We start from the raw sequence: 25,494 nt of genomic DNA on the forward strand, positions 1-25,494 counted from the left end.
AATCCAAAATGGGGGGTGGTGGTGGTAGAAAAAGAATAGAAGAAAGATCAGTGGTATAGATAAAGAAGGATGGAGGGAAGGGAGGAGTGGTGATAGGGAAAGACAGTGGAATGAATCTGACCTAATCTATATGTGTGTGTGTGTGTGTGTGTGTGTGTGTGTGTGTGTGTGTTTGTGTGTATATATATCACAGTGAATCTCACCATCATGTATATCCTCAAGACACTAATTAAAAAAATATATAATTAATTAGGAGAAAGACCAGTAGAGTAAAGGGAAGGAAGTAAGAGGAGGGAGGAGGGGAGGTAAAGAGGAAGTACTGAGGACTGAATTAGAACAAATTATATTCCATGCTTTTATAATTATATCAAAATGAATTCTATTGTTATGTATAACTAAAAAGAACCAATAAAAAAGACCCTCCTCAGTCCAGAGGAGTCCTGCCCCATACCCTGAAGGAAGGAATGGTACACAAAGAACCAAGAAAAATCTGAATGGACAAGCCTTGCTGGGTTTCCTCACCCAGTCTATTAATAACCCTGCCTATGCCATAAGTCTCCATAAAACCCCAAAAGGGCAAGGTTCAAAGAGCTTCCAGATGTGGCATGTGGGGGTTCCTGGAAGGTGGCACACCTAAAGAGGGCATGGAACTTCTTCACTACTTCCCCCATACTCTTCCCCCATACCCTGACCTATACATTGTATCATCTAAATTCTTTGTTATGTTCCTTTTTTTTTTTTTTTTTTTTTTTTTTTGCGGTACTGGGGATCGAACTCAGGGCCTCAAGCACTCTACCAGCTGAGCTATCTCCCCAGCCGTGTTATGTTCTTTATGATAAACTGGTACATGTGTTTTCCTGAGTTCTATGAGCAGCTTTTTTTTTTTTTTTTTTTTTTTTTTTGTGGTGATGGGTATTGAACCCAGGGCCTTGTGCATGCAAGGCAAGCACTCTACCAACTGAGCTATATCCCCAGCCCTCTGTGAGCAGCTTGAGCAAATTATTATGACCCTGCTTTATAACCAGGCAGTCAGAAGCACAGGTAAAAACAACCTGGGGCTTATGATGACATCTAAAGTTGTGGTGTGGGGGTGGGGGTGTCAATCTGTGGCATCTGATGTTGTTATCTCTAAGTATCAGAACTGAACAGGGGTTGGGGATATAGCTCAGTTTGTAGAGTGCTTGCCTCGCAAGCACAAGGCCCTGGGTTCAAATCCCCAGCACCACCAAAAAAAAAAAAAAAAAAAAAGAACTGAACAGGATTAGAGGATACCCCAGTGTAAAACTGATTACTGACTTGCTGAATGGGAGAAATTCTTACACATCCAATGTTAGAAGTCTGTGTTGACTGTGGTGTAAGATTAGAGGAAAAATAGACATTTTGTTTTTTCAGACACAACCTGTCTCTCCATATTTCAGGGTAACATTTTTTACTGCAACCTCACTTCTAATGAGTCCAAGAAAACTTGATTTCTATTTTTTTCAACATTTTCTTATTGTAATAATGGGAGTAACAATTTTAAAGTTCTTTTGTTGTTTTTAAAATATATTTAAAGTTTCCATAAAAACCCAGCAGGGTTTGGAGAGGTCCCAGATGACTGGACATGTGGACCTACCCCGAGGCTAACACACCTGAAGAGGGCAAAACCACAGGTTTTCCCTTTCTCATCCAGAAATGAGATGTCTTTTACCAACAAAGCTGCTGGGTTCTTTTTCACTAGCTTCACGTTGGTAAATTGACAGGCTCATCATCCAGTTGGAAGTAAGTAGTTAGGAGCATCTTTAGGCAGAAGGACACAGCTTCCTATTGTCCTTATCTGTAATTTTAGCAGTTTTTTAAATTAAAACACTTACTTCAATTTGTAGTTTTCCTTTGGTTAATTTCCAGTGCCCTAAAATGGTTGTTTTTGATATTTCTATCCAGTTTTATCCTTGATATTTGTGCAGAATTGCCAGTCTCTTCATATCTCTATAAAACCTGAACTTTTTCTTTTGCAGATGAATTTTATGTTTATTTACCAAGTTTCCTATGAGTTCTCTTAGCATTTTGATTGAATTTACATTGACTATAAATTAATTTGTGAAGCATCAACATATTTATGTATTGAGATTTACTTTCAGGAATATTTTCAGGAACATTCCTTTCAGGCTTTGTTTTCATTTATTTGGATTAACTTTATGTCCCTTAGGAAAATTATGTAGCATACATATAGAACTTGCTCATATTTTGTTAAAATTATTCTTAACATTTTAAGAATTTTTTTTTCTAGGTACCAGATATTGAACCCAGAACCTCATGCATGTTAGGCGAGTACTCTTTTACCACACTACATCCCAGCCCTTTATTCTTAGCATTTTAAGTTTTTCTGGGTACTGGGGTTGTAGTTCAGTAGAGCACTTTCCTAGCATGAAAAGAAAGTCTGTAGACATTGTCAAAAGTCCCAGAGTGGGGAGGGGCAAATTGCCCCAAATCAAACAATATAGTGTTCCTTAATTTAGAGTCTTTCCCTGTCCATCTCTTTGATATATTTGTTCTTGAGTTGGATCCTTTTATAATAAAGGGTAAATATATATGAATAGTTTCCCTGAGTCTTGGGTGAGTTCTTGTAACAAATGATTGGCAAGGTTTGTGGGAACCTCCACTGTATAACTGGTCGACCAGCGGTATCAGAGGCCTGGACTTAGTATTGGCATCTAATGTGAGACTGACCCTTAAACCTGTGGGATCTGGTGCTAAGTCCAGGTAGATAGTGTCAGAATTGAATTGAATTATAATACACCCAGTTGGTATTAGAGAATTTTTCAGTGTAGTGATCAGAATTGAAGTATAAAGTATTTTGAGAGTCAGGCATAGTGGCTGGCACATACCTGAAATCCTCATCTGTTTCAGAGGTTGAGGCAAGATTGAAAGTTCCAGACCAACCTGGGCAACTTAGAGATACCCTTTTTCAAAATAAAATAAAAAGTGCTGGAATGTAGCTCAGTGGTGGGGTGCTTCCCTAGCATGTGTGAAGCCCTGAGTTCAATCACCAGTACCAAAAAAAAAAAAAAAAAAAAAAAAAAGTATTGTAAAAGCATAGCACAGGCAAAAACTATTTTTTCCCTATACGTTCTTTTTCTTTGATACATAGTTTCTCTTTTCCCTTCGCCATAAGCTTTGTGTTATTTCCTTCATGCTTTTCTGGTCATCATATTTACTTTCTGAGAAGACTTTCTTTGTCCTTCTTCTTCCTCTCTCTGAAGGGTATTGTGTATCTCTAATATAATTTACTATAAATTAAAATTATAGATATAATTCCCTTATCTACAACTTGGCTTATATCAGAACTCTACTATTAACTTTTGATTTTAAGAAGAGTCTCACTTTTGGTAATAATACTTAGTCTTAAGTATTTTTAAAAGCCTTATTTAAAATTCATCCTGCTATTCTCTACCATGCCCTTCTGCCATGATGTTCTGCCTCATCTCAGACCCAGAGCAATGAAGTCAACCAGCCATGGACCTGTGAAACCATAAACCCCAAGCGAACTTTTCTGCTCCTATCTTGTTCTTATCAGGTATTTTGGTCATAGTGAGGAAAAACTAACAGAAAAGATAGATACTGATAATAAGATGCTTTGGACACCATAGTGGATAGAGTTCATCCAATTTGGAAACAGGGAAGCCAGATGGTGGTGTCCTTTTAGGCTCTGTACCTCCCTGAATTGTTCTCCTACCCATATAGTACTAACAGTTAACTTGTTGTTCTAAGCCATAACATCCCAGTTATGCCTTCTTTCTAGCATAGAAAGAAGGAAACGTTTCTTTCTTTCTTTTTTTTTTTTTGGTACTGGGGATCGAACTCAGGGCCTTGCGCTTATGAGGCAAGCGCTCTACCAGCTGAGCTATCTCCCCAGCCCACGTTTCTTTCTTTGATTAAAAAATTTTCAGAAGCCCGCATGTCTAAAAAAATGGTGGTTCACAGACCAGATGACCTGAATTCGAATTAGCAAGGTCCTACAATATCCTCATCTTCCTAAGAAAACTCATACCATCAAGAACTTTCTCTCTACTGCCAGAATCTTCTATAGAAACAACAGACCCAATAGCACGTACAACCGACACACATGTACCATCTTTATGGTGCTTTTTTGGAGCCAAATCCCACATTCTGACGTTGATGGTGCTCCTTTGGAAGATAGTCAGGAGCTGGGAGTCCATCTCCACAAACCTCTGTCTGGTCTTTTGATTCCAGATATGTTCTTCTGTAGTTGGTAAGAGTGTTTGAGGTCAAAGGGAAGGAGTCAGGAAGGGACTTTTGATTGACTACTAATGAGGAAGCTCACCTACCCAATTTTTTGTCTGTAAGATTTCTTTTCCTTTCTTTAGGACCATTCATGTTCTTTCCAATTCCTGGTTTGTTTTCTGGAAACTGCTGTTCTAGCATGGCTAAAGAAATCTTTAGGAGGAACAGGGTAGGGGGATATAGTACTCTAGAATGCTCTAGACTTCTGCGTGCCACAGGGATCCTGGCAATAAACTATCTGTGAGTTAAGTTCTTAGCTTTGGATAGTATTATGAGTTTTTTTTTCTTTCTCCCATTTCCTCCTTCCATCTCTCCCTCCTTCCTCCTCCCTGTCCTCCCCTTTTCCTCTTCCCTCTTCCTCCTTTCTACCCACCCCCTTCTACCCACCCCCTTCCCTCTCCTTTCTTTCTTTCTAACTAATTTAGTTGTAGCTTAAGAAGGGGCAGTTGTGGGATGGGGGTATAGCTCAATGGTACAGTGTGTGTTTAGTATGCTCAGGGGCCCAGTTGAATCCTAAATACCAAACAAATAACACCCCCACTCAAAATAAAACACCAAAACCAAAAAAGACAACAAAACAAAGAAGGAATAGTTAGCTAGACTCCATTTCATTTAATAGGAATACATTTTGACTGTTTTCAATCCTAAGACACCTTAGTTATTCCTTCATGCCTTGGCACTTGGAGAAAATGAGGTTTTTGTTTTATTTTTTAAATGCTTATTACCCCATATCAGTCCTGCCTTCAGGGCTGCTTGACTCCAGGGTTGGCTGTATACTCTTGAGTCTCTCAGTTTCTCTTACCTCCCAGTTTAGAAAGTAGCTGAAATACCTAGTTCTAAGTACCATTGAATGAGGTACTTAAGAGTAGCAGCTCCTTGCGTAGGTAAGGGTAAAGTGATGGTGCTGCTGGTGTCACTAGTCATGTGACATTCTCGATAGAGAAAAAAACATGTGCAATGGGAAGAAGATAGGAAGAACATAGTGCATGCGGGGAGTGTTGGATTGTTGATGAGACTGTCATAATCCTAAGAGTCTGGGTTTTATTATTGGACCAGTTCTGTTACTTATTCTCCACATAAACTTTTACAGGTCATTTAGACACTCTTCACTTTCCTCATTTGCAAAATGGGGATAATAAAAGTAGCTAACTCATATGATTGTTGCAAAGATTAAACAATATAATGCATGTAATGTTGAGTGCTTAGCACAGTGTTAGGTTTTTTTATTGCCATCATTTGTTTAATTTCCACCCAGAATACAGCTGGAGCCATCAGGTATGGTAGAGGATGAGGGGTCTTTTATACATAAAGGATTTTGAACCATGAGAAACCACCAGAAAGAGCAGGGGCAGTGATATATGGTGTTATTTGTGTTGAAATGACTACTGTGCTTTGGGCATCTTGATTATAAAGACAAGGGCCAGGGCAGTGGTATGTAGCTAGGAATTTTCTGAGTAGGTTATTAAATATAGCCATTATTAAATACTAAATTACACTAAAATCAAAGATTTAAAAGGTTTATCATTTCCTAATTAACTTACTACATTTTATTGTTATCCAAGTTTCTGAGATGTTTTTAAAAATCTACAGTATCTGGAGAGTGGAAACACTATATGATGGTGAGCTACTGAGCATCTCTTCCCAACACTGTTCCCAGTGACAGTAGATGGAAATGAGCCAGGGTGGGGGTATTTGCCTCACAGAAATCAGCAGATACTGCAAATCAGTGTTTTTCCCACTTCCAGAAAGCTGGTTGTAGAATCTATGTGGGTACAGTACCAAGCTAGAGAGACTCTGTAGAATAGCAGTAGAGCAAAGATGAGTACTGAATCTTAGGACTTAAAATGGAGAGGACAAGACAGACTTGAGAGACGCTTTAGTGTTAGGATCTGAAGGGCACGGTAACTGACTGAATGTGGGAGAAATAAAGATTGAAACGTGAAACAAAGGTCTCTGCCTTGAGCAGCTGTCCTTGCTGCCTTTGGTGAAGCAAAAGGCAGTATTGTGAGCTGTCCTGCAGAAAGGCCATCATGGCTAGGAACAGAAGGTTATTTCTTTGCTGACAGCCAGCAAAGACTGGAGGCCATTAATCCTACAGTCTGCAAGGTGCTGGATCCTGCCAACAAACATGTGAGCTTAGAAACAGATCCTTCCTCAACTAAGCCTTCATATCTGACTCCAGCTCTGGCTGACACCTTGATTGCAGCCTCTTAAGAGACCTTGAAGTAGAGGACCCAAATAAGTGGATCCCAAATCTAGACCCACCCAAACCATGAGACTATAAAGATGTTTTGGGCTGGGGTTGTAGCTCAGAGGTACAGTGGCTTGCCTTGCATGTACGAGGCACTGGGTTTGATCCTCAGCACCACATGAGTAAATAAAATGAAAGTATTGTGTCCGTCTACAACTAAATTTTAAATAAATAAATATGTATTGTTTTAAGCTGAAATTTAAAAAAAAATTTAATTATTTCTGTCAATACAGATTATGAGGGGTGAGCATGTCTGACTTGATATACTTTTCCTTTTTCCTTGTCTTAAGGCAGAAAGAATAAAAGGCAAACTTTATTAAACTGGGTGAAATCATTATTTTCTCCTTTTTGATCTCTAATACTGACTGTTCATAATCCCCTTTGCCAAGTGTATAAATGCTGGCTCATTGCTATGTATAAATTCTCCCTAACCCATCTTGTTGGAAGTTCACTGGCAACTCTCTGAACTTAGAATATGTAGTAATTATTATCTTCTCTGCTTAGCCCAAGCCTTAGGTGAATGTATTTTATCTGTTTTTCATTAATGTAAGAAAACACCTGAAGCTGGGTAACTTTATAAAGAAAAGAGGTTCATTTAGCTCAATTTTAGAGACTGAAAGTCCAAGATCAGGGAACCCCATCTGCTCAGCCTCTGATGGATAACATGATGGGAAGAGCATGTGTGAGAGCAAGAGATCATATCCCAAAATAGGAAGCCAGAGAGTGATTCAGGTATCAGGCTCAGGCTTTTATAACAACTTGCTCTCTCTAGAACTGACTCAAGGGTCTCCAAAGAATGATTTTAATCCCTTCTGAGGACAGTGCCCCTAGTGACCTAAGGATCTCCCACTAGGCCACAGTTCTTCAAGGTCCCACCCTACCACCTCCCACATCACCACTCTAAGGACCAAGCCTCTGATATATGAATGTTGGGCAGAAACCAGATCCAAACCATAGCAACAGAATTAGAATTCTTTCAATATCCTGTGAAATTTATTTTGAAGTTTTTGTCTCAAAGTTCAGTAGGAAAATAGTCTTCCAGAAGAGAGTATTAAGTCATGTAGATATTATAGAGCACCTTTCGGTACTGATTTCTTATAAGGTTTGTATCCTAAGCAATACAATCTCTAGGAGCCTTCATCCACCATGTCCCTATTCTAGAACCACTCTAGATGTACTATTTAAATGTAAATTACTTTAAATATACAATGCTGGCACAACAATATATATTGATTATAGGTAGCAAATAACTATAGTCCCAGCAACTCAGGAGGCTGAGGCAGAAGGATCATATGTTTGAGACCAGCCTCAGCAACTTAGTGAGACCCTATCTCAAAACAAAAAAGAACTGGAGATGTAGTTCAGTGGTTAAGAGCCCCTGGGTTCAGTCCACAGTACTGTAAACACATATATAAATGTGTTTATATAAGTATATATATTATGTATATATACACACACACACACATATATATATATATATATATATATATGAAAGTAAAATTGAAAATTCAGTTCCTCAGTCATAATAGCCATATTCAAACTGTTTAATTAGCAATGTGTGGCTAATGCCTACTGTATTGGGTAACAAGACATTTTGATCAATGGAGAAAATACTTCTCTAGAGGATAGAGGTGAAAAATTTTCTTTACCATATGAAAATCAGATAGTCATGTACACCAACCATTTGCTCTATTTAACATTTTTTTCTTGTCTGCGTGAAGACATTTTTAGAAGTGAAAAATGTTGCCACACTCCTATACAAGATACTGCTTTCAAATTCATCCAATGTTTAGCTTTTTACGTGAAAGCATTAAACAGCTACAGTGCAAACATAATCAGCAGCAGGATTAAGAGTTCAGACATTTCCATCCACCAGAAACAAACTCTCTATTTATCTTTCCTATTTCCTTCTCTACTGTGCCCTCTTTTCTCAGGTGAGGGTGGGTAGAACTTCAGTCCTAAGATAAGGTAAGACTGGGATAAGTAGAAGGGCACACATTTCTGTATATGTTTTGGTGGGTGTATGTACGTAGGTTTGGGGGGAACTTACTTAACTTTTAGAATAATAAATTCTAACTTTTTAATGGAACCCTTAGATATAATATAACAATACTCACCACATTTTATACATGAGTAAACTGAACTTAGAGGAAGTGATTGCCCAAGATCGGAACAGTAGTTAGTGGTAGATCCAGGACTAAAACATGTGATCCATGACCCACAAATCAATAGGCATTCTATTAAATAATTTGTCTTTCCCATTTTTATTCTTTATTCACTACTATGGCTACAGATGCAATGGCAGAAGTTTAGAGGTAAGAATAATTAACTAGTATAATCTATTTAAAGAAATGTTTTTTATGTGTCTTAAAGGATTTGGTAATTGTAATTTTTACAGATTGAAGAAGAAGAGAGGAAGAAAATAGAAGATATGAAAGAAAATGAACGAAGAAAAGCAACTAAAGAATTGGAAGCCTGGAAAGAATGTCAAAGAAAAGCTGAAGAACGAAAAAGAATTCAGAAAGAAAAGAAATTACATCAACAAGAAAAGCAAACTGAAGAAGAAAGAAAAAAATTAAAACATAAAAATCTCACTAAAAATTCAGCATCTAGAAATCTTGCCACAAAAGGTACCTAATTACTTTAATAATTCTGGAAAAGTGAGTACTGTTGTTGAAATATATATGATACTTTTATTATGATCATTATTATTTCGGTAAATTTGTTCACAGTATTAGGTCATTGTTTTGTATATTGAGAATAAGCATTACAATATGAAGATTAAAATGAAATATTAATATATAAGAAATGTATTTCTTCTTACAGGGAGTAGTGAGCTTTTCTAATAAATGACTAAAGATTCAATGTCTTCTTTGCTTGTGTACCTTAAAAAAATGATGCAGGTACTGTTGAAAATGTGCTTAATTTAGGTGTCAAAAGACTTGGAGTGTCTGAGCAGTGTAAGGAGTATTCATTTATTCCTTTAGATGTGAGGAACTAGGAATTTCATTCAAAGACCCTATTCTAACATGACTCAAGAAAATGAGTACTATAAGCAAACTTAGTCTTCAGTAAATAAGGGCTGCTTCTAGCTTTTGATCCCGATGTGTTCAAAGATAGGTAAAAGACTATAATTCTTTATTGAAAGCTAATTTTGACTTTATCTGATTTTAGAGTATTGAAATTTATTGTAGATTTATAGGAGTCTCCCTTTATCCTTAAGGGATATGTTCTGAGATCCCCAGTGGATTCCTGAAACAGGATATTAATGAACCCTACACATACTATGCTTTTCCTATACATACATACCTATGACAAACTTTAAAGTTTTAAATTATTCACTGTTTTGAGTAGGGTGCCATCCTGCTCTGTCCTGCCCAGGATGTGAATCATCCTTTTGTCCTCTGTGTCCATGCTGTATGTACCCATTAGTCACTCAGTAATCATTTTGGTCACAGAATACTGTGAAACAGTTTATGCTAACAAATTAAGCAACTTAGATGAAATATACTAATTTATTAAAAAATAAAGTGTACCATAATTGGCACAGAAAAAAGAGAAAATCTGAAAAGACACAGGAACTGAACTGGCTGTTATAAACCTTCCTACAGGGACAGTGTAGTTTAGTGGTATAACATTTGCCTAGCCTGTTTGAAGACCTAAGTTTGATTGCCCCTAGGACTTGGGAAAAAAAAAATTCCACAAAGAAAACTCTAGGCCCCAATGATATCAATAATGGATTCTAGCAAACATTTAAAGAAGAAATAATACCAATTTTACATAAAAATCTTTTGTAAAACAGAATACTGTTTTATGAATACTTCTCAACTCTTTTTAGGAATACTTCTCAACTTTTACCCCCTACTTTTTTGGGGGGTGGAGGATGTACCAGGGATTGAACTCAGGACTACTTGATCACTGAGCAGCATCCCCAGCCCTATTTTGTATTTTCTTTAGAGGCAGGGTCTCACTGGGTTGCTTAGCACCTTGCTTTCCTGAGACTGACTTTGACTTCCAATGCAGTTTTACAGTCTTCTGAGCCACTGCACCTGGCTCCCCAACCCTTTTTGAAGCCAGTCTAATTCTAAAATCAAATCCTGACAAAGTCATTACAGAAAAAGAAAATTGCAAGCCTATGTGCCTTATGAATATAAATGCAGACATCCACAACAATATAGTAACAAATTGAGTCCTGCAATAAAAAATAGAATTTATTTAAGAATGCATAGTTGGCTTACCATTTGAAAATCATTCATTGTAATTAATCACATTAATAGAATAAAGGAAAAAATATGATCATTTCAGTATTACAGAAAGACATTTGACAAAATCCAACACTAATTTATGAAAACTTTCTCAGCAAATTTCATATTTTCCAAGTAAACATATTTACTGTTGAATTATTGAATGCTTTGCCCCATAGATCCAAGAACAATACAAAGTTGTCCACTTTTACTACTTCTATTCAACATTATACTGGAGGTCTTTGCCATTGTATTAACACAAGAAGAAATAAAAAGCATAAAGATTAGGTGAAGTTGGATGTGGTCACTCAAGCCTGTAATCCCAATGTGTTGGGAAGCTGAGGCAGGAGGATCACAAATTCAAAGCCAGCCTCAGCAACTTAGTGAGGCTATACTCAACATAGCGAGACCCTGTCTCAAAATTAAAAATAAAAAAAAAAAAGGCCAGTTCAGTGGTTAAGGTCCCCTGGGTTCAATCCCCAGTACCACCACCAAAAAAAAAAAAAGACGAGAAGTAGAGATGATTTTCAATGTAGAAATACCTAAAGAAGATACAGAATAACTGCTAACTAGTAAGTAGATTTAGCAGTGTCTTGGGTTATAATATTATAAAAGTCACTTGATTTTTTTATTGATCAAGAGCAAACAATTGGAAAATCAAACTTTAATTCATTTGTAGTAGTCCAAGAAACATAAAATATTTATGAATAAATTTAACAAAAGAAATTCAAGATCTTATCACTAAAAGTTATGGAATAATTGCTGAGAGATAGTTTAAAAAGCCTACATAAATGAAAAGGTATAACATGTTCATGAATCACAAAACTGGATATTGTTAAGATGCCAATTTTTATTGATTGATTAATTGATTTTGGTATTACAGATTGAACCCAGGGGTACTTTACCCCTGAACCACATCCCCAGTCATTTTTTATTTTTTATTTTGAGACAGGGTTTTGCTAAATTGTTTAGGACCTCACTAAGTTGCTGAGGCTGACCTCAAACTTGAGATCCTCCTACCTCAACTTACAAGTTGCTACAATTACAGGCATGTACTTCCACACCTGGTTCCAATTCTCTTTATTTTTTCTTCTATTTTTTAAAGTTGTAGGTGGTATTGCACAATGCCTTTATTTTATTTCATTTTTTAATTAATTAATTAATTAATTTATATTTGGTGCTGAGGATCAAACCCGGTGCCTCACACGTGTCAGGCAAACGCTCTACCACTGAACCACAAACCCAACCCTCCAATTCCTTTTAAATCAACTATAGATTCAGTGCAATTCCAATAGAAATCCCTTAGAAACTGACAAGTTGATGTTAAAATTTTATATAAGAATGCAAATGACCTAGAATAGCGAAAGAAATGAAAACAAAAGGTGGATCAAACTACCTGATTTGGAGACTTAGCATCAAGCTACAATAATAAAGACAGGGTGGAACTAATGAAAGAATGAATATACAGTTCAAAAGAGCAGAGTTCAGCCTGGTGCAGTGGCACATGCCTGTAATTCAGCTACTCTGGATGGGTGAGGCAAGAGGATTACAAGTTCAAGGCACACCTGGGCAACTTAGTGAAATCCTATCTTGAAATTTTAAAAGAAAAACAGGTCAGGGATGTAGCTTGTAATAGAGTGCTTGCCTAGTATGTGCAAGACCCTTGGTTAATCCTTAGTATTGAAAAATGGGCTACGAGGCTAAAATAAAGAATACTGAGAAAGCAAAAAGTTTGGGAAATTTTTCAGAAAGTAGAACAGAATGACAAAAAAATTTAAAATAGAAAAAGCATTAGAAGATTCATCCAAGATGTCCAGCATCACATAGTAGAAATATTAGGGAAAGGGAAAGAAAAATAGAGGAAATCATTAAAAGTATTTTCTTAAATTCTGAGAATTTAAATAAATGAGGTTTTAGATTGAAAAGGCCAAGCAAGTCTTTTTGTTTTGTGAAAGTATCACAGAGTGGCACAGACTGGGTTATTTATTTATTTATTGAACCCAGGAGTGCTCTACCACTGAGCTATATCCTTAGCCCTTTTGTTTTTTTTTTTATTTTGAGACAGGATCTCAATAAATTGTCAGTTGTGATCTCAAACTTACAGTCTTCCTGCCTCAGTCCCCCTGAGCAGGTGTGTGCCATATAATTTTATAATAGTTCACAGCTAGTTTTATATGTTTAGTTTTATAATAGTACTGGGTTTTTCAGATTTTCTGTTTTTTCAAGTTAATTTTGGTAATTTGTTTCTAAATTGCACATTTCATCTTTTTAAATTTGTTACCATAAAATTTCTCTTATTTATTTATGTCTACTCTTGAACATAAGGTGGGCTCAAGCTAACCATTGTAATGAAGAGATCCAAAAAATTAATTTATTGTAATGTAACACTTTGTTATGCTACAGTGATCAATCTAGTCTGATAGATGACTATGTTCCACAGGAACCAAGGTCCAGACTGGAAGGTTCACTTCTGTCTTCACATCATATGGCTCCCATTCTTGGGTATAAGAGGTCTTTTCTCTTACCTGCACCCCTCCTTTGAAATGTCTACTCAGGTCTTTTTCTAAGTTTTTATTTAATTATTTGTTTATGGGATGGATCTCTTTATGTTGCCCAGGCTGGCCTGGAACTCTTAGGCTCAAGTCATTCTTCTGCCTTAGCCTCCCAAGTAGCTGGGATTACACTTGGCCTTTTTCAAGTTTTTTAAATTGTAAGATTATTTTTTCTCTTTCTTTCTTTGTTTATATTCATTTTCTGTCAAGGATATTACTCCTGCTGTGTGTGTGTGTGTGTGTACACCCAGGGGCACTCTAGAAATGGGGTCTTGCTAAGTTGCTGAGACTGATCTCAAACTTGTGATACTTCATTCTCAGACTCCTGAATTGCTACAATTATAGGCAAGTGCCATTCCACCTGGCCCTATCCTATTTCTTGCAAATCTTTTTTTTTTTCCACCAGTTTTGATATTTGCCTTTAAGCCTGTGTATCCTATTTTTGGTCCGTTAGTAGTTTTGCTTTTTGTTGTTGCTGCTGTTGTTTTTAAGCTACCTTTTCTTTTTCTTTACTTAAATAGGTCATGTTCCAACATATATATTAATTTCCCTTCTTATATTGACTTAACAGTCATTACAGCTCATCACTTTTATAAAAATATTCAGATTTTCATTAGTATTCTTTGCCTTTTCTCATTCTCTCTCTCTGATGGTAGAAAAACTTACACCCTCACGAGGAAATGTATAGGAGATATTGCTATAGGGGGTGGTATTGACAATGATAGCTTTGTATAAGTTCCTCATCTAGAGTGATATAGAGTTGCTTAAGTGCTCTTCCTTAGAGATGATGTAAATTGAACATTATAGTTGAACAAAGAGAATCCTAGAAAAGTAGTGGAGTCACTGATTAAAGAATAGATTAGCTGCCATGTTATATTTCTTTTTGCAGAAAATATCTTTGGTTTATTTGTTTAAGATTTCAGGATTAGCTTAGATATGTAATCATTTTAAAAGTCAATTTGTTAACTAGAAAGTGAGAAATAAATGGTTTACTTCTACCATTGCTTTTTGCAGGGAGAAATTCAGAAAATATATTTTTTGCAAAGTTAAAGGAAGACTGTATTCCTGCTCCTCGCTCTGTTGGAAATATTAAAATAAACTTCACTCCTCGTGTATTCCCAACTGCACTCCGTGAATCTAAAGTAGCAGAAGAAGAGGAGGTAGATACACTTGCTTTAGTTACAGTGATACCAGTTAAAATGCTTTCATTTCATTTCATCTATCAAAACTTGTATGATTCTATATTTTTAAGTATTTATTACACTAAAGACTTCATGAATATATTCATGAATATTTCCTTATGAGAAAGTATATTTTGAAGATTTATTATTGACTCTCAAATACTGATGAGAGAACATTGATTCAATATGTAAAATTACTGCTTATTCTGAGAGAGAAACTGTTACACTTTACCATTTGTTTTATCATTTTATTTTATACATCATTTTCTTTTTTTTTTTTTTTTTTTGTGTGTGTGGTGCTGGGGATCAAACCCATAGCCATAGCTTTGTACATGCTAGCAAGCACTATACCACTGAGCTACATCTCCAGCCCTTGGTAATATATTAATAAACTTTGGAACAGAAAAGATTTGAAAATTATCATTAAACTTACTGAGCCCTGTACTCTTAAGTATTATATCTGTAGTTACATAAATGCTAAGAGGGTTGTTTTCTTTGTTTTTGTTTTTTTTTACTGTAAGGCAAGAACTGATACCTTTCTCAGTTGAAAAGTTCTAGAAGCTATGCACAGTGGCATATGCCTATAATCCCAGCAGATGAGGAGGCAGAGAGAAGAGAGTTGCAAGTTCAAAGTCAGCCTCAGCAACTTAGTGAGGCCCTAAGCAATTAGTGAAAATAAGAAACAAAAAGGGCTGGGGATATAGCTCAGTGGTAAAGCACTTCTGGTTTCAATCCCAGTACCCGCCCCACCAAAAAATGCTGTACAAATAACTGAAGATCCTTAAGACAGAATGACAATTTATAAATATGTTTTCTTATTAAGCAACATATTTCTTTTTTTGGTGGGGAGAGTACTGGGGATTAAACTCAGGGGCACTTGATCACTGAGCCATGTCCCCAGCTCTTTTTTGTATTTTATTTAGAGACAGTAATATATAACTGAGTATATATATAATAAATAGCTGAGTTAGTTACTGAGAGCCTTGCTTTTGCTGAGGCTAGCTTTGAACTCTCAATCCTCCTGCCTCAGCCTCCCGAGCCACTGGGATTACAGGCATGCTCCATCTTGCTCAGCTAACCAACATATTTCTATATTTCATTTTGAAATTATTTCTACAATTATGCAACTATAATTATTTTAATGTAGAAAAATAAAATTTCAAAAAGTAAAATAATAGGGGGTAGAGTTGTGGCTCAGTGGTAAAGCACTTGCCTGGCATGTGTGAGGCTCTGGGTTTGATACTCAGCACCACATATACATAAATAAAATAAATAAAATAAAAAGATCCATTGACAACTAAAAAAATATTTAAAAAAGGAATAAAAAAGGTAAAATAATAATCAAGCGAATTCCCAGAGAGATGAAATTTGTACTTGAAATTTTTATCTATTTAATGCCCACCAGGTTGTGAAATTTAAAAAAAGTTTTAAAGTATATAAATACTAAGTTGGGCATGGTGGCACATACCTGTAATCTCAGCTACTTGGGAGGCTGTCCTGGGCAACTAAGTTAGACCCTGTCTCAAAATAAAATAGAAAGGGATGGGGGTGTAGCTCACTTACCTAGCATGTTCAATCCCCAGTATTTGGGGTGGGGGTTGTATAAGGACTGACAGGTTAAAATCACCATCAAATAGTGCATTTTTCTGTTCAGGCTGCTATAATCAAAATATCACAAATTGAGTGGCTTAATCAACAAATGTTCCTTTCTCTTCTTTTTTAAGTATTTTGTTTAGTTGTCAATTAACTTTATTTAATTTATATGTATTGCTGAGAATCAAACCCAGTGCCTCACACATGTTAGACAAGCACTCTACTACCACTGAGCTGTGACTCCAGCCCAAACATTCCTTTCTTATGATTTTAAGATCAGGGTGCAAGGGAGCTGGAGTGCTTGCCTAGCACGTGTGAGGCCCTGGGTTCAATCCTCAGCACCACATAAAAATAAATAAATTAAATAAAGGCAGTGTATCCACTACAACTAAAAAATGCGATCAGGGTGCAAGCGTAGCCAGATTTTGGTGTGGGTCCTCATCCTAGCTTGTTGCATGCCTACTTTCTTACTATATCTTCATAGCTACCTTCTTATTATTATCTTCACATGATGGTAGGGAATAAGAGCTTTTCGATCACTTTTTTTTTTTTGTACTGCTGAAGATTGAACCCAAGGCTGCTCTGCCAGTTAGCTACATCCTCAGCCCTTCTTAGAAATAAGATCTTTGTTTATGATATGGTTTGGTTATAGTTTGTCCCCTGTGTTCAGTAGCTTTCTGTCACTGAAAAAATACCAAAGAAAATCAACTTATAAGGATTTACTCTACTCATGTTGCCCAGGAAGCACAGATAAAGAGACTAGGATCCCATATATTCTTAAAGGTCATACTCTTAATAACCTAACTTCCTTCCATTAGGTCCTACCTCTTAAAGGTTCTGCTTCCTCCCAATAGTACCACAGTCTGATGACCAAAGCTTTTCTTTTCATTTTTTTTTTTTAAAGTTTGTTAGGGGTGGGTACCAGGGATTGAACCCATGAATGCTTAATACTGAGCCCCATTTATTTTTTATTTTAAGACAGCCCATTTTATTTTTTATTTTAAGACAGGATCTCACTAACTTAGCAAGTTGCTTAGGGCCTTGCTAAGTTGCTGAGACTGGCTAAGTTGCTAAGGCTGGCTTTGAACTTGCCATCCTCCTGCCTCAGCCTTCCAAGTCACTGGGATGACAGGTATATGCCACCATACACGGGCTGTGATGAAGCTTTTAAGACATGACCTTTGGGGGACATTTAAGATCCAAGCTATAACATTCCCCAAAGTTTCATATGCTAGAAACTTGGTCCCAAAGTAAAGGTATTGAGTGGTGATAGATCTTGAAGAGTTGAGGCTTAGTAGAAGGTGATTAGGTCATGGATACACCACCCTTGGAAAGGATTAGTGCCAGTCTTGAAGAGTGTATTAGTTTCCATTAGAGTAGACTATTATAAATCATGGAGCCTGGCCCTTCTCTATCGTCTGCTTCCTATGATCTCTCTCTCTCTCTCCGCCCTACCCCCCTTACTCTCCCTCTCATCACATCCCTTCACACAAACTCCCACCACATGCCATTCAACATGTTGTAATGTAACCAAGAAGGCTCTCATTAGAGCCTGACCAAGTAGGGGTCTTTCAGTCTTAGACTTCAAAGCCTCCAAAACAGTGAACAAAATGAACCTCTTTTCTTTATAAGTACTCAGACTCGGGTATTTTGTCATAGCAACACAAAATAGACTAAGACAATGTCCTTCTCAAGACTTCCTTTTCATTTCAGTGGCTACACAAACAAGCTGAGGCACGAAGAGCAATGAATACTGATATCCCTGAATTTTGTGATTTAAAAGAAGACGAAAAGAACCCAGAATGGTTGAAGGAAAAAGGAAAGTAAGTTGTTTGAAATTTGGCCATGAGATGTATAACGTATATAGGCATTGGTACTAATAACATTTTCTGGATATTTTGACCTCTGTGTTTGTGTTTGTTAGTGGGGAAAGAGTATTACAAATAAGCAAATAAGGTAGGTAGGGCCTTCACACTTAAGAAGTCAGATAGTATGACAAATATGGGTCTTATTTTTAAATATAAATGTCATATAAATGAAAATATTGCATCTTTTGTGATGCTTATTAAAATTCCTTTTAAAGCTGAGTATAGTGGTGCATGCCTGTAATCCCAGCAGCTTGGGAGGCTGAGGCAGGAGGATTGCAAGTTCAAAGCCAGCCTCAGCAACTTAGCAAGGCCCTAAGTGACTCAGTGAGACCCTGCCTCTAAATAAAATATAGAAAACAGCTGGGAATGTGGCTCAGGGGTTAAGTGCCCCTGGATTCAGTCCCCAATACCAATAAATAAATAAATTAATTAATTAAAATCCCTGTTAAAATCACTTTTCATTTAGCATAAGTCCTTCCTGACACCTCCCTTAAAAATAGTTTCTAAAAAATTTAGAGTATTTTTATTATTCATGTCCATTTTTTTAAAAGTACTAATTGCCAGGTGCACTGGTACACACTCCTAATCCCAGCTACTCAGGAGGCTGAGGCAGGAGGATAGCAAATTTAAGGTCAGCCTCTGCAATTTAGAGAGATTTGTCTCAAAATTTAACGGGCTGGGAACGTAGGTTGGTGGTAGAGTGCTCCTGAGTACACTCCCCATACCACAAAATAACACATTTTAAGAAAATTATAAAAAATTCAAAGTTTCAAATTATTTCATAAATTATTGTTTTATATCTAAGCTACCATTTTATTTACTTATATATGGTTCTGAGTATTAATATTGTAATACAGTTATTAAAAATAGTGAATTCTGGTGTATTCTGGGTAGCAATTTGAGTTCATACTTTGAGGTAGTTATGGATACTTTTTTTTTTTTTTTTGATATGGGGATTGAACCCCATATCAGGGTTGCTTAACTACTGAGCTGTATCCCCAGCCCTTTTTGCCTTTTGATTTTTTTATTTTGAGACAGAGTCTCACTTAGTTGCTTAGGGCCTCACTTAGTTGCTGAGGCTGGCTTTGGACTTATGGTCCTTCTGCCTCAGTCTCCCAAGTTGCTGGGATTACAGGCATGTGCCACTATGTTCGGCTTTCTTTTTTTTCTTTTGTAAGGACATTTAGACAACACTAGTTCCACCTGCAAACCTAGGAAACTCTATCTCAAGATATTTAACTTAATCATATCTGCAAGCTCCTTTTTATCAGATTAGATAACATTCATGAATTCTGGGGATTAGGATGTAGACATCTTTTCGGGGGACACAACATCTCTATTTTTCTTTTCTCATATTTTTGATTGGTCTTTTCTTCTGTTACAACACCAGGGATTGATTTGTGGCATTTAGGTGGATTTGGCAATTTTTCTGAAGGTTAGAAACTTGAGATATGATGGGTTGGTTCTTTTTATTCTGAACAGTAAAACTAATGTGATCTTTCCTCTTCTATCTCCTCTTCCTTTTTTCCTTCCTCTCCATTTTTTTAACCATTAAATCAACATCTATTGATTAACAGCAATTTGCCAGACTATAGCATAGAACTGTACTACAGAGAGCAGGGGAGAGAGACATACACAAATACTTTAATACTGAGTGGGAAGTACAGTAACTTAGATGAGGAAAAGGAATATGCAATTATGGAAGAGGGGCACCTAACCTTAAAGGCAGAAGGTCAGCTGAGAAAAAACTTTATAGAGAAAATAGTACTTGAGCTCCTTTTAATGATATCTAGGTTTTAGGAGTAATATAGAAAAATGCAGTTATTTTAGGCAAAGGTGACAGAATGAGCAGAAATAGGAAATAGTATGATGAAACTATGGGAAGTTTATTCTTTGCTGAAACAAAAAAATTGTTGCTATGGGGATTGACAGATGAACCTAGAAAATAGGCAGAGGCTTGTAAGATTCACATGTTAGCCCATAAGGTGGGGAAAATTTTTTTTTGTTGTAAAAACACAGACAAAGGCTTTGAAGTAAGCCACATTATACAGAAGGGGTGACCTAAGAAATATTTATGCAGTAAATGGGCAAAAATTATTATCTTTTTCAGTGTTGGGGATCAAACCCAGTGCCTTGAACATGCTAGGTAAGCTCTCTACCTACCATTGAGATACATAACACCTCAGAAATTCTTGACTGATTGTTGGGAGTGAGAAAGAAAAAATACTCATAGGTGACTTCCAGATTTTTAGCTTGAGTGACTATGTGATGCCACCAACTGAATTTGAGAATACTTAGAAGAAGGACTAGTTAGAAAGGAATGCAAGTAAGTTTAATTTTGAATAGGTTGAATTTGAGATGTCTCTGAGCCAGTGATGAGTTTGAAACTCAGGGAAGAGGCCAGCACTGTGGATATATATATTTGGGTATTATTAGCATTTTAAATAGAAGTTAAATTTATAAGAGTAGTTAAGATCGACTGGGAATATAGCTCAGTGGTAGAAGGTGCATTTAGTATGTACAGGGAACTGGGTTCAATCCTCAGCACTGAAACAAACAGAAACCAAAAACAACAAAAAGAGAGGTTAGCCAGTGGTACACACTTGTGATACCAGCTATTTGGAGGAGGTTGAAACAGGAGGTTCACAAGTTTGAGGCCAGCCTCAGCAACTTAGACCCCATCTCAAAATAAAAAATAAAGCAGACCACCAGTGGAGCACCCTCTGCCTGCTGTTGCCTGGAAGTTCACTGTCACAGTATCTGCAGGCTTGGTTACATGTGACTGCTGCCATTTTGAGACAACATTCAGACCCCATAGGACCCCCGGCCGACCAACTAAGGATCCCTCAGCCCGACTGATCACTCCCTGCCTCCGGGGCCCTTACATCGAATGCTCCCCGCCACCAGGACCCCCAGACTGACTGCACCCGATCACCAGGACCCCTAGACCAACTGATTGTACCCCACCTCCAGGATCCGCAACCAGACCGACCACAACCCACCTCCAGGACCTCTGCCTGACCAACTGCACCCCCTCCTCCAGGACCTCCAGCTGACTACGTTCACATTGGAGCTGCAGCTCCCCATTTGCCAACACATTTGGAAGGCAGAGCGGCCATCTTGGATAATCCTGGAAGCCGTAGCTCCGATCTTTAGGTGGGGCAAATCCCATCCTGAGACTCCTGCTGGAGACTGGAAGCTCATTGTCAGGTACCTCTCATGCATCAGGCTACTGAAGACTGGGAGATTTGAATACTATATGACTGTTATAGTGTAGAATTTCTTTTTTCTCCTTATTGAAAAATTTTAAGTTTTTATTTCTTTACTTTTCTCGCTCTCTTTTCCTTTTGTTTACCTGTTCCCTCAGAGTTTCTTTCTCCCTTTTTGCATGCTAACAACCAACTTCTTTTGATTACACTCTCACTCTTTCTATGATCTAGAACTTCTATATATTCTTTTCTTATCCCATTAACAGCTACATTCTGTACCCCTCCACATCCTCTTTGTCCTCTAGTAGAAACTCCAAGTCTTATTGCAAATCTGTTATACCGAAGATAATAATTGAACTCATTCTGTTTATTATGACAATATTGTTAATGTCCTCATGGGGGTTTTTGGGTCTAGGATTGCATACTGTCTGAACTGGGCACTGCTAATATTGATCTCCCCCTTAAAGAAAAGGTTTTGGAAACCTATAGGGTCACTATAAGCCTATTAGGGGGAAACTACAATACCCTAGATCTACACTGCTAGAAGAGAAGATACATGAACAACATGAAAAAACAAGGGAATAAAATGATCCTAACAAATCTAGATTCTATATTAATAGACTCCAGTGACAGTATGGTAGAAGAAATGTCAGAAAAGGACGTCAGATTATACATGATTAAGATGATTCATGAAGCAAAGGATGAGATAAGATAGCAAATGCAGGCAATGAATGATAATACCAATAAGCAGTTGAAAGAGCAGCTGCAGGAAGCAAAAGATCATTTCAACAAAGAGATAGAGATTCTCAAAAAAAACCAAACGGAAATCCTGAAAGGAAGGAAACAATAAACCAAATAAAAAACTCAATGGAAAGCATCACCAAAAGACTAGACCACTTGGAAGACAGAACCTCAGACAATGAAGACAAAATATTTAATCTTGAAAATAAAGTTTCCCAGAGAAGATGGTAAAAAAATCATGAACCACATCAACAACTATGGGACATCATGAAAAGACCAAATTTAAGAAATATTGGGATTGAGGAAGGCACAGAAATACAAATCAAAGGAATGAACAACCTATTTGATGAAATAATATCAGAAAATTTCCCAAGCCTGAAGAATGAAATGGAAAATCAAATTCAAGAGGCTTACAGAACACCAAATGCACAAAATCACAACAGATTCACACCAAGGCACATTATAATGAAAATGCCTAACATACAAAATAAAGATAGGATTTTGAATGCTGCGAGAGAAAAGCATCAGATTACATATAGGGGGAGACCAATACGAATATCAGCAGATTTCTCAGCCTAGACTCTAAAAGCTAGAAGGACCTGGAACAACATATTTCAAGCTCTGAAAGAACATGGTTGCCAACCAAGAATCTTATACCCAGCAAAACTAACATTTAGATTTGAAGATGAAATAAAATCCTTCCATGATAAACAAAAGTTAAAAGAATTTACAAATAGGAAGCCCGCACTACAGAATATTCTCAACAAAATATTCCAGGAGGAGGAAATGAAAAACAACAATGTAGGTCAGCAAAGGGAGGAACTACCTTAAAGAAATATCCATTCAAAGGAGAAACCATGCCAAGTTAAAAACCAAAAATAAGCCCAAATGACTGGGAATGCAAATCATATCTCAATAAAAACCCTGAACATTAATGTCCTAAACTCATCAATCAAAAGACATAGACTGGCAGAATGGATTAAAAAGAAAGACCCAGGCACCAAAAAAAAAAAAAAAAAAAAAAAAGACCCAACAATATGCTGCCTTCAAGAGACTCATCTCATAGATAAAGACATCCACAGACTAAAGGTGAAAGGATGGGGAAAAACCTACCATGCACACAGACTCAGTAAAAAAGTGGGGGTTTCCATCCTTACATCAGATAAACTGAACTGAACTTCAAGCCAAAGTTAGAAGGAATAAAGAAGGACATGTCATACTGCTTAAGGGAACCATAAATTAGGAAGACATAGTGATCGTAAATATTTATGCCCCAAACAATGGTGCATCCAGGTACATCAAACAAATCCTTCTCAATTTCTCAATTCCAAGAATAAATAGACCACAACACAATAATTCTGGGTGACTTTAACACACCTCTGTCACCACTGGATAGATCTTCCAAACAAAAAAATACATAAAGATACCGTAGAACTCAATAACACAATCAATAATCTAGACTTAACAGACATATAGAATATTCCATCCATCAATGAGCAAATTCACTTTCTTCTCAGTAGCACATGGAACCTTCTTGAAAATAGAGCATATGTTATGCCACAAAGCAGCCATTAGTAAATGCAAACAAATAGAGATACTGCCTTGTGTTCTATCACATCATAATGGAATGAAATGAGAAATCAATGACAAAATAAAAAAACAGAAATTACTCCAACACCTGGAGACTAAATAATATGCTATTGAATGAAGCATGGATAACAGAAAACATCAGGGAGGAGATAAAAAAATTCTCAGAGGTAAGTGAGAATGATGATACAACATATCAAAATCTCTGGAACACTATGAAAGCAGTACTAAGAGGAAAATTCATTGCATGGAGCGCTTTCAAGAAAAGAATAAAATGTCAACAACTAAATGACCTAACATTACAGCTCAAAGCCCTAGAAAAAGAAGAACAGAACAACAACAAAAGTAGTAGAAGACTGGAAATAATTAAAATCAGAGCTGAAATCAATGAAGTTGAAACAAAAGAAACAATTCAAAAAACTGACAAAACAAAAAGTTGGTTCTTTGAAAAAGTAAACAAAATAGACAGACCCTTAGCCACACTAACAAAGAGAAGGGGAGAGTAAACTCAAATTACTAAAATTCGTGATGAAAAAGGAAATATCACAACAGACACCATTGAGATACATAACATAATGAGAAGCTACTTTGAAAATTTGTATTCCAACAAAATAGAAAATACCAAAGACATCAACAAATTTCTAGAGACATATGCTCTTCCCAAACTGAACCAGGAGGACGTACACAATTTAAACAGATCAATATCAAGCAATGAAATACAAGAAGCCATCAAAAGCCTACCATCCAAGAAAAGCCCAGGACCAGATGGATTCTCAGCTGAGTTCTACAAGACCTTCAAAGAAGATCTCATTCCAATACTTCTCAAAGTATTCCAGGAAATAGAAAAGGAGAGAACCCTACCAAATCCATTCTATAAAGCTAATATCACCCTCATACCCAAACCAGGCAAAGACACATCAAGGAAAGAAAATTTTAGACCAATATCCTTGTTGAATATAGATGCAAGTTCCTTAACAAAATATTGGCAAACTGTATCCAAAAACATATTAAGAAGATAGTGCACCACGATCCAGTGGCATTTATCCCTGGAATGCAAGGATGGTTTAACATCCGTAAATCAATAAATGTAATCCATCATGTCAATAGATTTAAGAATAAGAATCATATGGTTATTTCAATTGACACAAAAAGGGCATTCAACAAAATACAACATCCCTTTATGCTCAAAACACTAGAAAAAATAGGTATAGTAGGAACATACCTGAATATTGTAAAGGCTGTTTATGCTAAGCCCATGGCCAACATCATTCTTAATAAAGAAAAACTGAAAGCATTCCCTTTAAAAATGGGAACAAGACAGGGATGTCCTCTTTCACCACTTCTATTCAACATTGTCCTCGAAACTCTAGCCTGAGCAATTAGACAGACTAAAGAAATTAAAGGGATTTGAATAGGAAAAGAGGAACTTAAGCTGTCACTATTTGCTGATGACATGATTCTATATTTAGAGGATCCAAAAAACTCCTCCAGAAAACTTGTAGACCTCATCAATGAATTCAGCAAAATAGCAGGCTATAAAATCAACACGCATAAATCTAAAGCATTTTTATACATAAGTGATGAAACATTTGAAAGGGAAATGAGGAAAACAACTCCATTCTCAATAGCCTCAAAAAACAAACAAACAAACAAACACTTGGGAATCAATCTAACCCAGGTAAAAGATCTCTTACAATGAAAACTACAAAACATTAAAGAAAGAAATTGAGGAAGAACTTAGAAGATGTAAAGATCTCCCATGTTCTTAGATAGGCAGAATCAATGTTATCAAAATGGCCATACTTCCAAAGGTGCTATACAGATTTAACGCAATTCCAATTAAAATCCCAATGACATTTCTCATAGAAACAGAAAAAGCAATCATGAAATGCATCTGGAAGAAAAAAAGACCCAGAATAGCCAAAGCAATCCTGGGCAGGAAGAGTGATGCAGAAGGTATCACAATACTCTACTACAGAGCAAT

The 25,494-nt window shown here is 36.7% G+C and overlaps 1 protein-coding gene across 2 annotated transcripts in view; it reads left to right on the plus strand.

Moving 5' to 3' along the window:
* The window catches only part of Dnaaf4 (dynein axonemal assembly factor 4), a 128,812-nt gene that overhangs the window by 88,697 nt on the left and 14,621 nt on the right, over window positions 1-25,494 (plus strand). Inside the window, exons 4-7 of one of the 2 annotated variants that reach the window (XM_047538994.1) lie at window positions 8,934-9,165; window positions 14,346-14,491; window positions 17,819-17,928; window positions 20,084-20,119. In XM_047538994.1, the coding sequence (XP_047394950.1) occupies window positions 8,934-9,165; window positions 14,346-14,491; window positions 17,819-17,928; window positions 20,084-20,119 (524 nt within the window). The remainder of the gene's footprint in view (window positions 1-8,933; window positions 9,166-14,345; window positions 14,492-17,818; window positions 17,929-20,083; window positions 20,120-25,494) is intronic. The other variant, XM_047538995.1, reaches the window with a different exon arrangement.

This window comes from Sciurus carolinensis, chromosome 2 (assembly GCF_902686445.1).
Source record: "Sciurus carolinensis chromosome 2, mSciCar1.2, whole genome shotgun sequence".
NCBI classification, from domain to species: domain Eukaryota; kingdom Metazoa; phylum Chordata; class Mammalia; order Rodentia; family Sciuridae; genus Sciurus; species Sciurus carolinensis.